Source organism: Embiotoca jacksoni, unplaced genomic scaffold (genome assembly GCF_022577435.1).
Source record: "Embiotoca jacksoni isolate LCO1_2020_lvr unplaced genomic scaffold, fEmbJac1.0.p SCAF_7, whole genome shotgun sequence".
Taxonomy (NCBI): domain Eukaryota; kingdom Metazoa; phylum Chordata; class Actinopteri; family Embiotocidae; genus Embiotoca; species Embiotoca jacksoni.
In genome coordinates, this window is record NW_027185425.1 from 7,003,034 (window position 1) to 7,018,694 (window position 15,661).

Genomic DNA, 15,661 nt, shown 5'->3' on the forward strand with positions numbered 1-15,661 from the left:
TTAACTTTCTTTATTAACATTTACAGTGAACTGACAAGGGTGCTGCAAAGCTGTTCCACATAGGAAAGTTGTTTGTATAAAAGGCTCCATTTTTATCCATCACACAAAAGTGTAAAACATGACTTTTGTCCAAGTGAACATCAAGTTTAGAACTATACTAACGAAAAATATACAACTCAAAACTGGCTTTAAAAAAAAAGAAAGAAAAGAAAATCCCTGCATCTTATGCAACCTCAAAATCAGGCGATATGAAACATATTAACAGTGTTTGTGCCTTACCTACTTAGATAGAGAGGTGGATCTAAACCTAAAAATGTGCGTTAAAAGGACTTCTACAATACTGTAAAGTACCAGAACCTCCACCAGGCACCAGCCGTGTGAGCACCTTCTTCACTGCAGCTCCTTCTGAATACTGCAGAGGAGAAAAAAAAATATCACGTGAGTTCCATCTGCTGTCTGAATAATCCTCAGTGGAGCTGCAAATAACAGCTATTGTCCTTCTTGATCTGTTAGTAATTTGAATCAATTCACACTTCAGTCTAAACACAAACTGAAATTTCTGAAAGCTCAAGCTCAATTGGTAAAATGGCTTTTGTCCAACTAAGTGCTCCAAACCCAAAGATATTCAAATATCAATGACATGACAAATGGACAAATGGAAAAACAACTTTTCATTGTATATTTTAAGTATATATTTATTTTCTGTCCATCAGTTAATTGCTCTAATGGCATTAGCTCTTGGACAATGAGACTCAATTAGTAAGCATCAAGTGAAGCCTTTTAGGAATGGGGCACTCAAAAAAAAACAAAAAAAAAACACATCTGTCACTCGACACATGAACACAGCATATTACCAGTCATAGCACACGCATTGATTTTACACGGACAGTTCACATGTTCTTAAATCAAATTCTTGAACTTTTCACATCACGGCGGTTTCAGGGACATTTCATCCCAGTCTGTAACGCACACTGTCGAACGAGAACGAGGTGACCTACCTCTCCAGATACTCGTGGACGTTGTCGTGGCCATTGTAGCGGGCCAAACCCACCAGGATACCGGTAGCACAGCGGCCCTCCTTCTTACGACACAGACTGCAGTTACACATCCCTCGGCAGAGGGGACACGACCACTCCTACAGACAAAAGGTCCACATTCAAAAGCATTTGGAGGGATATTCAGTTTTTGTCTTGAGGCTCTGTGCTTCAGCATATTCAGTTTAATATCAAGTAATAGACGGTACATGAAAGTGCCAAATCGCAGCTTTGATTTCAGTGCTACAGATAAAAGACGGAGTAAAGAATGTAGCCAACCTTTCATCTCTTTTAGATGTCTGCTTCTTTTTTTTTTTAACCCTCTTTATTATCTTTACTTGGACGGTCACCTCTTCACGCTTCATTTTGACAGGCAACTCCATCTCAGTCTAAATCCCATCTCTCAACTCTCAATCAATTTTGTGTATGAACCGAGATTGAATCAACACACAGCTGCACAAGAAACATTGAAATTTGGCCACTGTGTGTTAAGATGTGTATTTCTCCCACACAGTGCTTTGTACATTGACGTAAAACTCAAATAAAAGCCAAGAGTTGGCACTCGGTTGTATTTGAAAGTTTCCCACACTCTCATTAGTATGTTGACCTTAAAAGACAGCGGCAACAAATGAACACAGGCTGCTCTGCAAAAAGAGAAACTGCAAAAAGATAAGGACCCCCTTCAATCAAAAGCCTAAAAACTTCTACATCCAAGACAGTGATGAGCACAATGTAAAAATCTATCATGTTCTGTAATGTGTGTTAGACCCAACTGTTAAAACCACAAAAGAGGGACTAAATAACCTCTCCTTTTGTTTAGTTTCATTCATTTTATTTATAATAAAATGACAAAAAGGTTTGCTTGCCCTTAATAAGCAAACATAAATCTGATTGTCTCGTAATAAAATGGTGCCAGCTGTTTCCAAACACCAGCTAGGTGTGGAGGAACAAAAACCTCCACATTTGCAAAACGACTGCTCATCAATTTAAAGAGATTATTTCCTTATTGTGTTTTAGTCTGGCTTGGACACAATATCATCATCTGTATTTTGATTTTACATACTGTATCTTTTAATGTTGAATTTTCTGCCGGTGGTGCTCTTTGCTTTATGTATTCAGCCATGCTGCTTCCCACTGCTTCTGTTGACCACTCAGTTCAACTTGTACTTAAAACACATACCACTTTTTCTACTAATAATCTGACTAACAGTCATGACAAATGTTGTTTTTTTTTTTTTTATCCGTTAGTAACTTGTGATGCTTTGTTACATTAAAATTAACTAAATAAAAAACCCAAGGTTTACAAATCCCACAGTGAGAGAGATGTTTAATACCCGAGTATCAGGGCTGTACGAATAATCCTATTAAAAACGCAATCTTGATTCATGTGTCTATGCGATCTCTTTTCAATATCACGATGATTCTGCTGCATTTTAATTCAGGACATCAGCTGCATCAAAACAAGCACTGACACTTTCACCATCGACAAGTGACAATGCAGAGTAACCTGACATGATGCAGAGCAGCAGAAATTGGCAGTAAGGAAAATAAACCCAGTGAGAGCAGAAAAATAAATGTTCAAAGGTTGTGTAAAGTCGGAAAAGACAACAGACTGAAGTTGAGCATTTATATTAAGTATCAGATTGATGAAGCTGCTGCAATTAAGCTAAAAAAATTTTTAAAAAAAGTTAATGTGCTCCCCCTGTATCAGGCACAAAAACAATGTATCCGATAAATGAGCGCAACAAAGAATTATATTCAAAACAAATTATTTGAGAGAGTCGTGATCTTAATTCCAAGCAGGAAAATTGGGATTCTCATTTGATCCAGAATGGTGCAGCCCCACCGTGTGTTAGCACTAACCGGGTCGAGCAGCACTGTGCGTACGTCCTCTCCGTAGCGGTTCTTCAGGCACGGTCCACAGAACTGACCTTTGGCCCCGACACACACGCCACTGCGACACACTGTCTTGGTGTCCAGAGTCTTCTGTCTGCACTGGTGACACGAGCTGCCCTGAAAGAGGGGGGAAAAAAAAAACACATTGAAGAAACACACAAACTCGGGGAAACTTGATAATGTAACACAGTACTGCACTGAAAGGGAAAAGGCCTGATGTGACTCACATTGTCCTTGTCCCAGATCTTGTCTTTGCTGCGATACGCTATGTTGTCCAGGTCTTCTTTGTCGATCTCGTCGACTGTCTTGACCACATACTGACTCCTCCTGGAAGTCTGGCTCCTTCGCTTTTTCCGTCTCTGGCCAACATGTTCCTCGTCCACCTGCCCGGTCACAACCAACATTGAGAGGGCACAAACAGCAGGCAGAGCAAAGTTGTGCGTGTAAAAATCCAAACTGAACTTTCTTCGAAATTGAATTTGTTTTGGGAGATTTGGAGAAAGACGACCGAGATTAAAAAGATGAAACGAGTAATGAAAGAGTAGAAATTCACTAAGGAACTCATGATTAAATAATATTTGGCAAGAAAGAGTTTGAATCTGCGTGCAATAGAAAAGCTGACGAGATATAACCACTGCCAACTTATCAATAAATAATCAAAGCACTACCCTGCAACAACAGTACTTAAGTTATTCCAGGTGGGAAGAAGCTCAGATATCAAGATTGTACTTTTTTTCTATAAACTTCACCTCCATGGGAGCTCTGTGTGTGTGTGTGTGTGTGTGTGTGTGTGTGTGTGTGTGTGTGTGCGCGTGTGTGTGTGTGCGCGCGCGCGTGTGTGCGCGTATTCCAGCACGCAGTGTGAAGTGTGTGTTGCACGCCGTACCTCCACCAGCCTCTTGATGTCTACAGTCCTGGGGCTTCTGCGATGAAGTGGTTCACTCTTCTCCTCCACTGCAAAGTTCTCCGGGGGACGAGCCTTCCGGGACGGGTTCCTCCTCTCTGACCCAACGTCTGCTTCGAACTTGCGTTTCCGTAGCGTCGCCTTCTCTGGCGCCCGTTTCTTCTTCTGCAGAGGCAGTGTTTCACTCATCAGAACGGTGAAACGATAGTCTTACAAATAGGGTTAATGGGGTGTAATGTAGGCGTTCGTAGCGATCAATGATCTTTTATGAACGGCTGAGTGCATTTTGTTCTCTCTGTGGGGTCGCGAGGTGTCCTCACCTGCGGGGTGGTGGGTAGAGTCAGGTCAGCCATGGTGCTCAGATCAGCAAACAGTTTCGCCAACTGAAAAACACGAACAGAGAAGACGAGGCTAAAGGATGTCTGACAAGGAAGCGGCTGATGCAACTTAAGTGTACAGATCACACACTTTGGTAGATTATGAAGAGAAACATGAAAGGCTGTAAGGGTTCATCACCATGGCCTTGTTTTCTTGGATGTTCTTGTCTCGTTTCTTCAGGCTCTGAGAGAGGGCCTCTTCTTTGTCTTCCTCCTCTTCCTCTTTCTGCTGCTTCTGCTTCATCGTCTGCCTTCCTCTGGTTCGTAGTGAAGGAGGACTTTCTTTGACTGGCGTTTTTGCATTTTTCTGTCGTGAATCCTGTTTGGGGGAAGACAGGCTTTTGACGGGAAACCTGAGGAGGAAAGATTTTACAGAAATATCACAATTTAACCACTGAAGAATCGACACAGTTGTCAAGTTGCCTCATTGTTGGTGAATGGAAAAAAAAACGCACAAAGATATACTGCCCAATTTAAATGTTAAATTATGAACAATAATGTATTGATATATAGTTCTGCCTCATCAGGATTCAAGGCGGACACATCAGCAAACAGCACAATTTGACTTCATCGTGTTTCTTTCATTCTTTCATTTCTGCTTGTTTACTAATTCGCACACATGCACAAACACAAACACACCTCAGGGCTACTAAAAGACTCCTCCTCTTTGCTGGGGGGGCGTCCTCGCCATCAGAGTAGAAGCCCGTGTCCAGGTCGCTGTCGTCCTCTGAATCAACCACCTGGTGACGACCAGAGGAAAAAAAGCGTGCCGGTTGTTCGTTTTGGCTTTAATTTCACGCACATTTTCATTAACAATACTGTATTACATGTTTCATACCCTGGTCTTTAGCCGTTGGTTAAAATGTCCACTGTCCTCTTCTTCTCCCTCATCCTCACTGAAACCTTCAAACTCCTCCTCACTGTCCGACTGGCTGAACAGACGTGCCAGCTCAGCAGTTATAAACTTGGATTTGAAACACGGAGCCTGTGGGCAGACGGATCAAGCGTCACATTAAACCAGGTTTGGTTGAATGGATGACATGTACCTCTTTGCTGTTATCAAAACCCAGAACTAGAAGTCTGAATTTAACAGATGAATATTTAGGTTATAAATGACCATAACATCAATGCACTTCCTGTCATTAACAGTGTGAATACTTTGAATGTGCACTCACACTCTCCCGCACGTCAGTGAAGGTGCTGCAGATATCGCAGTGACAGATCAAGAGCTACAATTTATGGGTCATTTGTGAGTCAAGAGCTGCTATAAAAAGTTAAGCCACAGGATTATAACTGAGATCAATTTTATACACTTTACACCAGAGGGAGCCCCGCTCCATCAAAAGGACATCCTTCACCACTGGGGGGGGGGGGGGAAGTTGTGGGAATAATGAAAGTGTCACCACACAGCTTGACGGGATCACCAGACTCCAATCAGTCATTGAGTTCAAACTTGCAAATATGACATTCAACCAAGGACGTCCTTACTTACTGATATGTAAGTGAGAAGGGAATTTTAGCAGTGTACGAACGGGTTGGACCCGTGTGAGTTTTTAACCGAGGTTTAGCAGAAACCTGGAGGTACACCGACGAGTCTACCTTAAAGAATTTACTAAGACCACAGCAGAAAAGGAGATTTCATCTCTCGTGTATTACTGGGTAATATTATAGACTGTGTGAAGTGAAGGTCTAGAAAGGTGCACAAGATGTACAACTGCTTTTTCCGCTCCTTCATATCATGAATTGAATCCTAGAGATCGACTCAAATCAAGTCTACTTGTATTCCTTTTTAGGCATTCTATCTTTTTTTTTTAATCTAATTTCTTTTCTATATTTGTAAATGTTCCTTTATATCTGTTTTTACGTGAAACACTGCATGCAGTTCTCCTGCTGCGAAGCACTTTGAGCTGCATTTCCTGTATGAAAGGTGCTATACAAATAAAGTGTATTATTATTGTTACATGCCCTCTACACCCAGGGAAAGGTCACTTAAGACCAATGAAAAGGTGAAGTGAAAAAAAGATCAGACGTCTAAACCCTGTGTTTTAATACCGTCTTCACTGTTGGAGGTTCCTATAGATTCAGATGCTGCATTTCTGACAAATTAATTCGTATTGATTGGCCCATTTTTTTCCTTGACATAGGTGTATTCAAATAGGTGCACACATTTGATGAACGAATTAAATATGAAGCGGACATTAAAGCATTGCTTTTCACATGATGATGTAGTATTTCAAGTTCTATATAACATGTGTTAATCATGTATGTATAAAATATGATTGGGGATTTGGGTGCGTGATACTGTAAAAACATATATTCACAGATATGGAGCATATAAAACTCAATTCAACCAGATTTTACAGTACAGAGTAGGGATAATATATACGTTTTCTATTAGAAACCACTATCAATAATTTTTTTTTAAAGAAAACACTCTTATAGGCAGTTCTCATAACTGATAAGACCAATGTAAAGTGTGTTTTTGTTCCTTCGTGTAGGAGGAAGTTAGTTTTTGGGTCCTCCCTCAAGTTGAATCTGATGTGTAGTTGACGTCCCAGATATGTGTTGAACCACCCTCTCGTGATACTCTTGACTGTCCAGGAGAAGGACAAAGATCGGACCCAGAGTACTGAACCCGCACCGCTTTACGTCGAGCACCAGCTTACTATCCAGTCATTAACGCAAATGTACCTGAACACGTGTTGGCTCGCTGGTTAACCAGGTCAAAACAAAGATGGAAGACGAGTTAGAACTGGCTTGCAACTTATTCAGAAAATACAGAAAATCGTTCACAGATTCAGCTCGACGAAGCCAACAATGTCCGTTTTGGTTTTTTTTAGTGGGGTTCGCGTTTTTGATATATTTCCACCATAAAAAGTCCCGACTGGGAAAAGAGAACATTTACATGCACTGTTCCAAACGCTTACCTTTGACGCGAGGGTCATTTTTTTTTTTTTTTTTTTTTTTTTTTTTTCCACCGTTTTGCGGCAAATATTTGTCCCGACAGAAAGTTTTGCAACGCAACGAGGAGGATTTAAAAGTCAACCGCTGCAGGAGTCCGGCGATTTCAAAAAGTGGGAGTTTGCCGTTGGTTTGCTTAAAGTTGTAATTCGTAGTTCAGACCGGAGTCGCTGTAAGTTTGAGACTTTACAAACAATCCTAAGAAACAATCCCTCGCTCATTTGCAAATTTTGGAAAAGGTGTTTCCTGTGTTTCGGAGTAATCTCTCTTCTGCTCACCCCCCCCTCTGGACTGCCAATGGGGCAGTCCACTCTTTCGCGCGAAAACGGCAAATGGGCGTGGTTAGAGCCAGAGACCCTTTAGTATGGAGGGCTGATTGTGCCACTATTTTAAATGAACTACTAGGTTAGGTTAGGTTAGGTTAGGTTAGGTTAGGTTAGGTAGTTACTTTATTAATCCCCGAGGGGAATTTTTTTTTTTCGCTACAGCAGCATACAGGAAGCAATAGATAATAATAGAATAATAGAAAGCAATAAAATAGCAGTAAAAATATAAAATGCACAGTATATACTGTCTATACAGTACAGTATATATCTATATATATTATATACAAACAATCAAGAACACAGACAACAGTGTTATTGTTGTTAATACTACCAGTGTTTGTGTGTTTGAACAGTGTACAAACTTTCAACAGCGGTACAACATAAATTGCAGCACTGAAATACAATTTTGAGGTGCTGGGAATTGAGCAGTAATTTCTTGTTTAAAATAACTGTAACTGTAAAAATTTTATAAACCATGTAACATTTCTAATTAGCCTACTTCATCCAAGCAAAGGCTATTACATTTGATTACTTCTCTTGCAGATGTTTTTAACTGGACAATAAACCTGAGAAGTCCTGACAAATACATTTAAAATAGACAGTGTAAACATCACAGCCGTGCTCAAAAGTTCTTCAATATTACTGGAACTAAGATTGTTTTGATTTTAAAGCACAACCACCAAAACACAGTATGTAGGCCTACATCACAAGTGCCTGCAGTAAACAATGATGTTTGGTTTCTGAATGACTTTTTAAATATCTGCATCTTATCCAACAACATTGCCTGGCATAGTTGCTGAAAGCAACGCACATTGATTTGATTGGCAGATGAAAGGCAGTAAGAATTCAAACAAGTGAACCAATCAAAATCAAGGTTTAAAATGTGATCACATATTGCTTAATGAAGGGAGCCTGTCCAGATATAGACAGGAGGCATTCCAGTGTGGCAAAAATATTTCGAGCAACAGAATAAATATAATATTCTACATATAAGCTTTTTACAAGAAACTATGTGTTTGGATGTAACCCCTTGATAATCGTCAACATTTGCAAGAGTACCTGTAATTTAACTACCTATCTTTTCTTAATAACTGTAACTAATTACAACAATATTTATTTTTGTAATTTAGTTATGTATAAGTCGTTACTTCCCAGCACTGGTACTGACCATGTCGGTGCTAGGAAGCTACCAATTCCAGCACTACCCCGAACAGCTCACACAACGAAATGCCAAGACGGCAGTTAGTAGCTAGCCCTACTACGTCAGCTTTCTTATTTTAATGTTGCGCCACTGTTTTTACTTTACTTATTAATCTAAATAATTCATCCAGCAGCTGACATTCAGATTTTCAAAGGTGAAATTTAAGATAGTGGTGAACTGACTTCTTTGATCTGCAAGACTTTATAGTCCTTCAACCAGTGGGTATTAAAATTGATAATATTTTCTCTGAAGTTTCCAGTAACTTTTGCGTTGCTTGAAGTTTCATTATTTGCAGATATTACATCTTCTCATTACACTTTCAACCAAAGGCAGACGTCGCTGAGTTTGATACAGGTGTTTCACGTTTGACACATTAGAGCTTTGTCTGAGTCAAGGTCACATGGTTGTGATGTAGTTGTAACAACGGCCATACAAGCTGAACCAGAATTTGAGACAGTTGTCACACTGCAACTTCAGTTCATGTTCATCTGGATGAGACTGAGCACCCGGAGCCAGACTGAACAAATAGAGAAACAAGATTGTGTTGGTGTGAGTCTCTCTACAAAGTGTTGCTTTGTCTTTCTGCCCAGCAGATGTGCAGTTTATTCTGAAAGCTTTTTTTTATCTTTTTAGCAGTAAAAGACTGTTGTTCTAATTATATCAATAAAACATTTTAGTATGACCAAATGAGGGATCTTTCATTCATTTAAACAAAAGTTGGTGACATAACTTTGACACAGACATATGAAGGTGTACATTTGTAGCTTTATTGTGGAGGCCTCATGTGTGTTAACAGAGCATCAGGTAAACATTGACCTGGCTGAGTCAGACAGAGGTAACGATCTGAGTTGCTGAGAACAGTCGAAGCGGGTTGCACAAACAGAGGGAAAAGTCTCAGAACATTTGTCATCATTCCACTGCTCTAATTCAAAGTTGGTGTGACCACAGTGCTCTAGTCCATTTGTATTGTTTGGCTCTTCTGTACCCCACAAGGTGAAATCCACTTCATAACCATCAGACCACATCCATGTGCCTTCTTTGTGGATGTCACTGAGTCCGATCCAGGTGAATCCCTGAGAAGGATCAAAGTTCTTGATCAGAGCTGTGACGAATTCCTGTTCATCCCGACTGTGGATGGACACCAGGTTGACTCCATGTGAGACACAGTAGATCTCTGCATCAGCCCAGGACGTGCGTGTGGAGATGTACTTGTAGCAGCGGAACATTAAAGTTGAACCAGAACATGGGACAGTTGCCGCGCTGCAGCCTCACTTCAATGTCTTCTGGAGGAGACGCAGCACCCAGAGCCAGACCAAACAAGAAGAGGAACAGGATCATGTTTTCGTCAGGAGTCACACAGGCGGAGCTGATCTGCACTGCTTGGTGGGATCCAGAGCCTGAAGGTGTCAGCTGGTGGAAAGCTGCTTTCTTTTATATGCTTTGGAGAGGGTGTGTGCCCAGTTGGCATAATGTAATTGGTCAAATACATTTGGTAAACGCTTTAACTTGTACACAACTACACAGAGGATGGACATAATCCAACAACGACCACCAGGTCACCTGGAGAACACAAGAAACCTATAATGTATTCATTCCCAGTTTTTTTTTACAACACCATACTAAATGCAATTAAACACCAAGAATATTCTAATAGTGTAACACCTATAATTAATTTTGTATGTGGTGTTTCATCATGCAAACAGGCTTTAAATAATATGGCTTCAAAAAAACCACATCTTCACATTCTCAGAAAAACTTCCATTAAAGGACCGAAACAACCGCCTGGTTTCCTCTCCAATACAGTATTTGACACCAGAAGAAAGAAAGGAATATCTCCACACTGACCTGCTTCTCTGCTTCCCTCAAGTGGCCACAAAAAATAACAACAAGTACTTTTACATTTCAGCTTTGCAGCTTCAAACTACAAACATCTTTTCTTCTCAATAGATCACTTCTACATTGCGCTATGAACACGACACAGAAGCTGAGACATTTTGCTTAATCAGCAACACAATAAACAATATAATACAACACAAACAAGTACAACAAGTAGAGACGTGTTTGCATGTGCAAATTATGTACAGGTTAATACTGAGTCTATCTTTTCACTTCATTCCTGAGTCCAAGTGAGCATTTTAGACAAATTTGAAAAAAGTCCCTCATTGTATTCCTGAGAGATTGCCCTCTGCTCACAACAATGGGATCGATGTAAAGTTACAGTGACTTTGACCTTTGACCTTCAGTTTCTAATGAGTCCCTTTTTCTACCCATGTCAACTTTTGTTCCAAATTTGAAGACATTTTCTGAAGGTGTTCCTGAGATAATGTGTTCACAAGCTCTGGACAGACGTATAGGAGGTATGTGAAGTCCCATTGATCTTAACCTTTGACCTACGTCCACCAAAATCATATCAGTTCATCCTTTGACGCCAAGTAAACCTTTGTGCCAAATTTGAAGAAAATGTATTTCTTTTTGAGATATTGTTTTCACAAGAACGGGACGGATGGAAAACGTAATGCCTCCAGTGATGACTATCACTGTGAGGCTAGAACAATAAAATGAGAGGTAATATGTGTAATCAACAGTTGTTGAACTTTGTTGAACTCAGGAAGATTTACTGATTCTAAACATATTTTGATTGTGTCATTGTAGGGCTTATCAACATAATAAAAGAGACCTGAGCTATAACAGACGGGGAAATAGAAGTTATCACCTCCACTAAACCGAAACAAAACAAGACCCTCCTCTTTGAGCAGGCTCTCTTCTTTTTATAAAACAGTGAGCCAACATAACAGAGCTTTACTGCTATCTGAAAGCTTTATTGATCTTTTTAACAGTAAAGAACAGTGAATCATAAAGCTGGGCAATTATTTCCTTTGACTAACCACTGCAGTTACCTGTGTGATTGTCCAACATTTGTGAAAATGAAGGTTGGTGAAATAAGTTTTGCACAGACATATGAAGGTGTACATTTGTAGCTTTATTGTGGAGGCCTCGTGTGTTAACAGAGCATCAGGTGAACAGTGACCTGGCTGAGTCAGACAGAAGTAACTATCTCAGTTATTAGAACAGTCTATGCGGGTTGCACAAACAGAGGGCAAACTAACAGAACATAGCCAATCATTCCATTTCTGTTCAAAATAGTTGCTGTGAGCACAGTGCTCTGTTTGTCCACTGTTGTTTGGCTCTCCTGGACTCCAAAAGGTGAAGTCCACTGCAGATCCATCAGACCACATCCATGCGCCTTCTTTGTGGACGTCACTGAGTCCGATCCAGGTGTATCCCTGAGCAGGATCAAAGTTCTGGATCAGGAAATTGACAAAATTCTCTTCTTCCAGACTGTGGATCGACACCAGGTTAGTTCCCACTGACTGACAGTAGATCTCTGCATCAGCCCAGGACGTCTGTGAGGAAACGTACTTGTAGCAGCGGCCATTAAAGCTGTACCAGAACATGGGGCAGTTGTTGCGCTGCAGCCTCAGTGCATGTTCTTCTGGAGGAGACGCAGCACCCAGAGCCAGACCAAACAAGAAGAGGAACAGGATCATGTTTTCGTCAGGAGTCACACAGGCAGAGCTGATCTGCACTGCTTGGTGGGATCCAGAGCCTGAAGGTGTCAGCTGGTGGAAAGCTGCTTTTTTATATATGCTTTGGAGAGGGTGTGTGCCCAGTTGGCATAATGTAATTGGTCAAATACATTTGGTAAATGCTTTAACTTGTACACAACTACACAGAGGATGGATATAATCCAACAACGACCACCAGGTCACCTGGAGAACTCAAAACTACAATATATTTATTTGCAGTATAATGTGGTTTAAGTCTTTTTTTCTTTTACAACCTGCTCGTCTGCTGCACTCAAGTGCCCACAAAACATAACAACAAGTCGCCTACTTTTACATTGCAGCATTGTAGCTGTTTTTTCTGTCATAGAAATTAGACCTGATGTGGATGCATATGATATGATAAACCTACTGTGTATACAGAGTTACATTAGTCAGGCGTTGACCATTAGTGTTCAAGTAAACCTATTAGTGACTTGAAATTTAGAGCTATTTTCAGCATTTATTTTTGTTTAAAGAAGAAACTGGAAGCCTTTATGCTCCTTTAACTCACAGCACAGTGAGCATGTACATGTGTGTTTGCAAATATTATAATTCTCTTAAAAGCAAATGTTTATTTAACGAAATGAAGGGAGATTCTTATCATATATATCGTTCAGTATTCAGGTCATTTTTTTGCAAGAATCAAAACGACTGTTCAGCAACATGCTGTTAAAATGTTAAAAAGTTTTTGCCGAAAATGTTTTATTTTGACAGAAGATTTAATATTTCCCTGTCAGAATTGTATTCTTGCAGAAGGCTATGAGCTCTTGTTTTGTAAAATCAAACTATATAGACTTAAATTATGGGAGGGAGAATTCGGGACATGGCTCTGGACAACGTCTGCTGTATCATTTTCCATGCTTTCACCCAGGTTGATGATTGCAGCACCTGCTTCACACCATGTCTGTTCTGTGTGTCACTTCCCTCATTTCGCCTACGACCTCCACTGTTGTTTCATTGTCAGAAGCATGCTGGGTAAAAGACGCATCAGGATGACAGCAAAATGATGCGGGTTAGTAGCACCAGGAAAACATATCACTGCACCCGGGGTCTTAACAACCCCTGACCATATACCTCTCCTCCACATGCACACACAGCATAAGACAGGGAATGCTTATCGCTTCTGTCACAGTTCATGCCACATGGAATCAGCTGAGTTGAGACAGAGGCAGCTGTTCACACATTGCAAAATATCACCAATAACTCTTCAGCTTTAAGTCCACAGCCGGTCTTTCAAATTAAAATAGTCTCCTATATTCCCCACTGACTTCTTTAGCAAGTTTTTTCTTTCAGATTTTTCAGTTGTTGTTTATACATTATTTGCTCTATCTTTTCCAGTTTTATAAAAAAAAATACATGTATATAATAATCACTTTTCAACTTGATCAAAAGATTTAGTGTTGATCAGAACAGATCTAGAAGCAGGTGTGGTCAGTGGTCAGGTTTCTGTCCACTTAACTGCGAGTCGTCTCTCTTGTGTGTCACAGTTGCCAGATGCTGTAGGTTGAAACTGGGTTCATTTTACACCATGTCTGTCTTTTCTGTCATAGAAATTAGACTTGATGTGGATGCATGTGATGTGATAAACCTACTGTGTATACAGAGTTACATTAGTCAGGCGTTGACCATTAGTGTTCAAGTAAACCTATTAGTGACTTGAAATTTAGAGCTATTTTCAGCATTTATTTTTGTTTTAAGAAGAAACTGGAAGCCTTTATGCTCCTTTAACTCACAGCACAGTGAGCATGTACATGTGTGTTTGCAATTATTCTAATTCTCTTAAAAGCAAATGTTTATTTAACAAAATGAAGGGAGATTCTTTTCATATATTTCATTCAGCATTCATGAAAACAAAGGTTAGTGAAATTACTTTTGTAGAGACACAAGTGTATATTTAGATCTTTATTGAGGAAACTTCATGCCTGTTAACGGAGCATCAGGTGAACAGTGACCAGGTTGAATCAGACAGAGGTAACTATCTCAGTTGCTAAGGACAGTCTATGCAGGTTGCACAAACAGAGGGAAAATATCCATGACATTTGTCATCATTCCATTTCCTATCTGCATCAAGATGGAGGAGACGCAGCACCCAGAGCCAGACCAAACAAGAAGAGGAACAGGATCACGTTTTCGTCAGGAGTCACAGAGCTGATCTGCACTGCTTGGTGGGATCCAGAGCCTGAAGGTGTCAGCTGGTGGAAAGCTGCTTTCTTTTATATGCTTTGGAGAGGGTGTGTGCCCAGTTGGCATAATGTAATTGGTCAAATACATTTGGTAAACGCTTTAACTTGTACACAACTACACAGAGGATGGACATAATCCAACAACGACCACCAGGTCACCTGGAGAACACAAGAAACCTATAATGTATTCATTCCCAGTTTTTTTTTACAACACCATACTAAATGCAATTAAACACCAAGAATATTCTAATAGTGTAACACCTATAATTAATTTTGTATGTGGTGTTTCATCATGCAAACAGGCTTTAAATAATATGGCTTCAAAAAAACCACATCTTCACATTCTCAGAAAAACTTCCATTAAAGGACCGAAACAACCGCCTGGTTTCATCTCCAATACAGTATTTGACACCAGAAGAAAGAAAGGAATATCTCCACACTGACCTGCTTCTCTGCTGCCCTCAAGTGGCCACAAAAAATAACAACAAGTACTTTTACGATTCAGCTTTGCAGCTTCAAACTACAAACATCTTTTCTTCTCAATAGATCACTTCTACATTGCGCTATGAACACGACACAGAAGCTGAGACATTTTGCTTAATCAGCAACACAATAAACAATATAATACAACACAAACAAGTACAACAAGTAGAGACGTGTTTGCATGTGCAAATTATATACAGGTTAATACTGAGTCTATCTTTTCACTTCATTCCTGAGTCCAAGTGAACATTTTAGACAAATTTGAAAAAAGTCCCTCATGGTATTCCTGAGAGATTGTGCTCCGCTCACAACAATGGGATCGATGTAAAGTTACAGTGACTTTGACCTTTGACCTTCAGTTTCTAATGAGTCCCTCTTTCTGCCCAAGTCAACTTCTGTTCCAAATTTGAAGACATTTTCTGAAGGTGTTCCTGAGATAATGTGTTCACAAGCTCTGGACAGACGTATAGGAGGTATGTGAAGTCCCATTGATCTTAACCTTTGACCTACGTCCACCAAAATCATATCAGTTCACCCTTGACGCCAAGTAAACCTTTGTGCCGAATTTGAAGAAAATGTATTTCTTTTTGAGATATTGTTTTCACAAGAACGGGACGGACGGAAAACGTAATGCCTCCAGTGATGACTATCACTGTGAGGCTAGAACAATAAAATGAGAGGTAATATGTGT

General features: G+C 40.1%; 2 protein-coding genes across 2 annotated transcripts; both read right to left on the reverse strand.

Annotated features, from left to right (window-relative positions):
- Positions 1 to 7,444, reverse strand: cdca7b (cell division cycle associated 7b). Its single transcript, XM_069176236.1, has 10 exons — positions 7,139 to 7,444; positions 5,050 to 5,196; positions 4,851 to 4,951; positions 4,351 to 4,564; positions 4,155 to 4,217; positions 3,817 to 3,999; positions 3,158 to 3,313; positions 2,898 to 3,047; positions 999 to 1,135; positions 1 to 412 (listed from the first exon to the last, which is right to left on the reverse strand). Exons 1-10 carry the CDS (start codon positions 7,154 to 7,156, stop codon positions 391 to 393), a joined length of 1,191 nt encoding a protein of 396 aa, XP_069032337.1. The 5' UTR covers positions 7,157 to 7,444; the 3' UTR covers positions 1 to 390.
- A 2,055-nt stretch (positions 7,445 to 9,499) lies between these two features.
- Positions 9,500 to 12,247, reverse strand: LOC138214703 (C-type mannose receptor 2-like). The gene is given in 3 exon segments (XM_069176478.1): positions 9,500 to 9,922; positions 9,924 to 10,096; positions 11,770 to 12,247. Coding segments are annotated over 3 exon segments (1,074 nt in total).
- Positions 12,248 to 15,661: the final 3,414 nt, after the last annotated feature.

Excerpts from the sequence above, each read along its gene's own strand:
- cdca7b (XM_069176236.1), bottom strand. Across the intron at positions 4,218-4,350 it reads TCCAAGAAAACAAGGCCATG|TTGGCGAAACTGTTTGCTGA; the intron begins GTGATGAACCCT and ends CGTGTTTTTCAG. Across the intron at positions 4,000-4,154 it reads CTCTACCCACCACCCCGCAG|AAGAAGAAACGGGCGCCAGA; the intron begins GTGAGGACACCT and ends CTGCCTCTGCAG.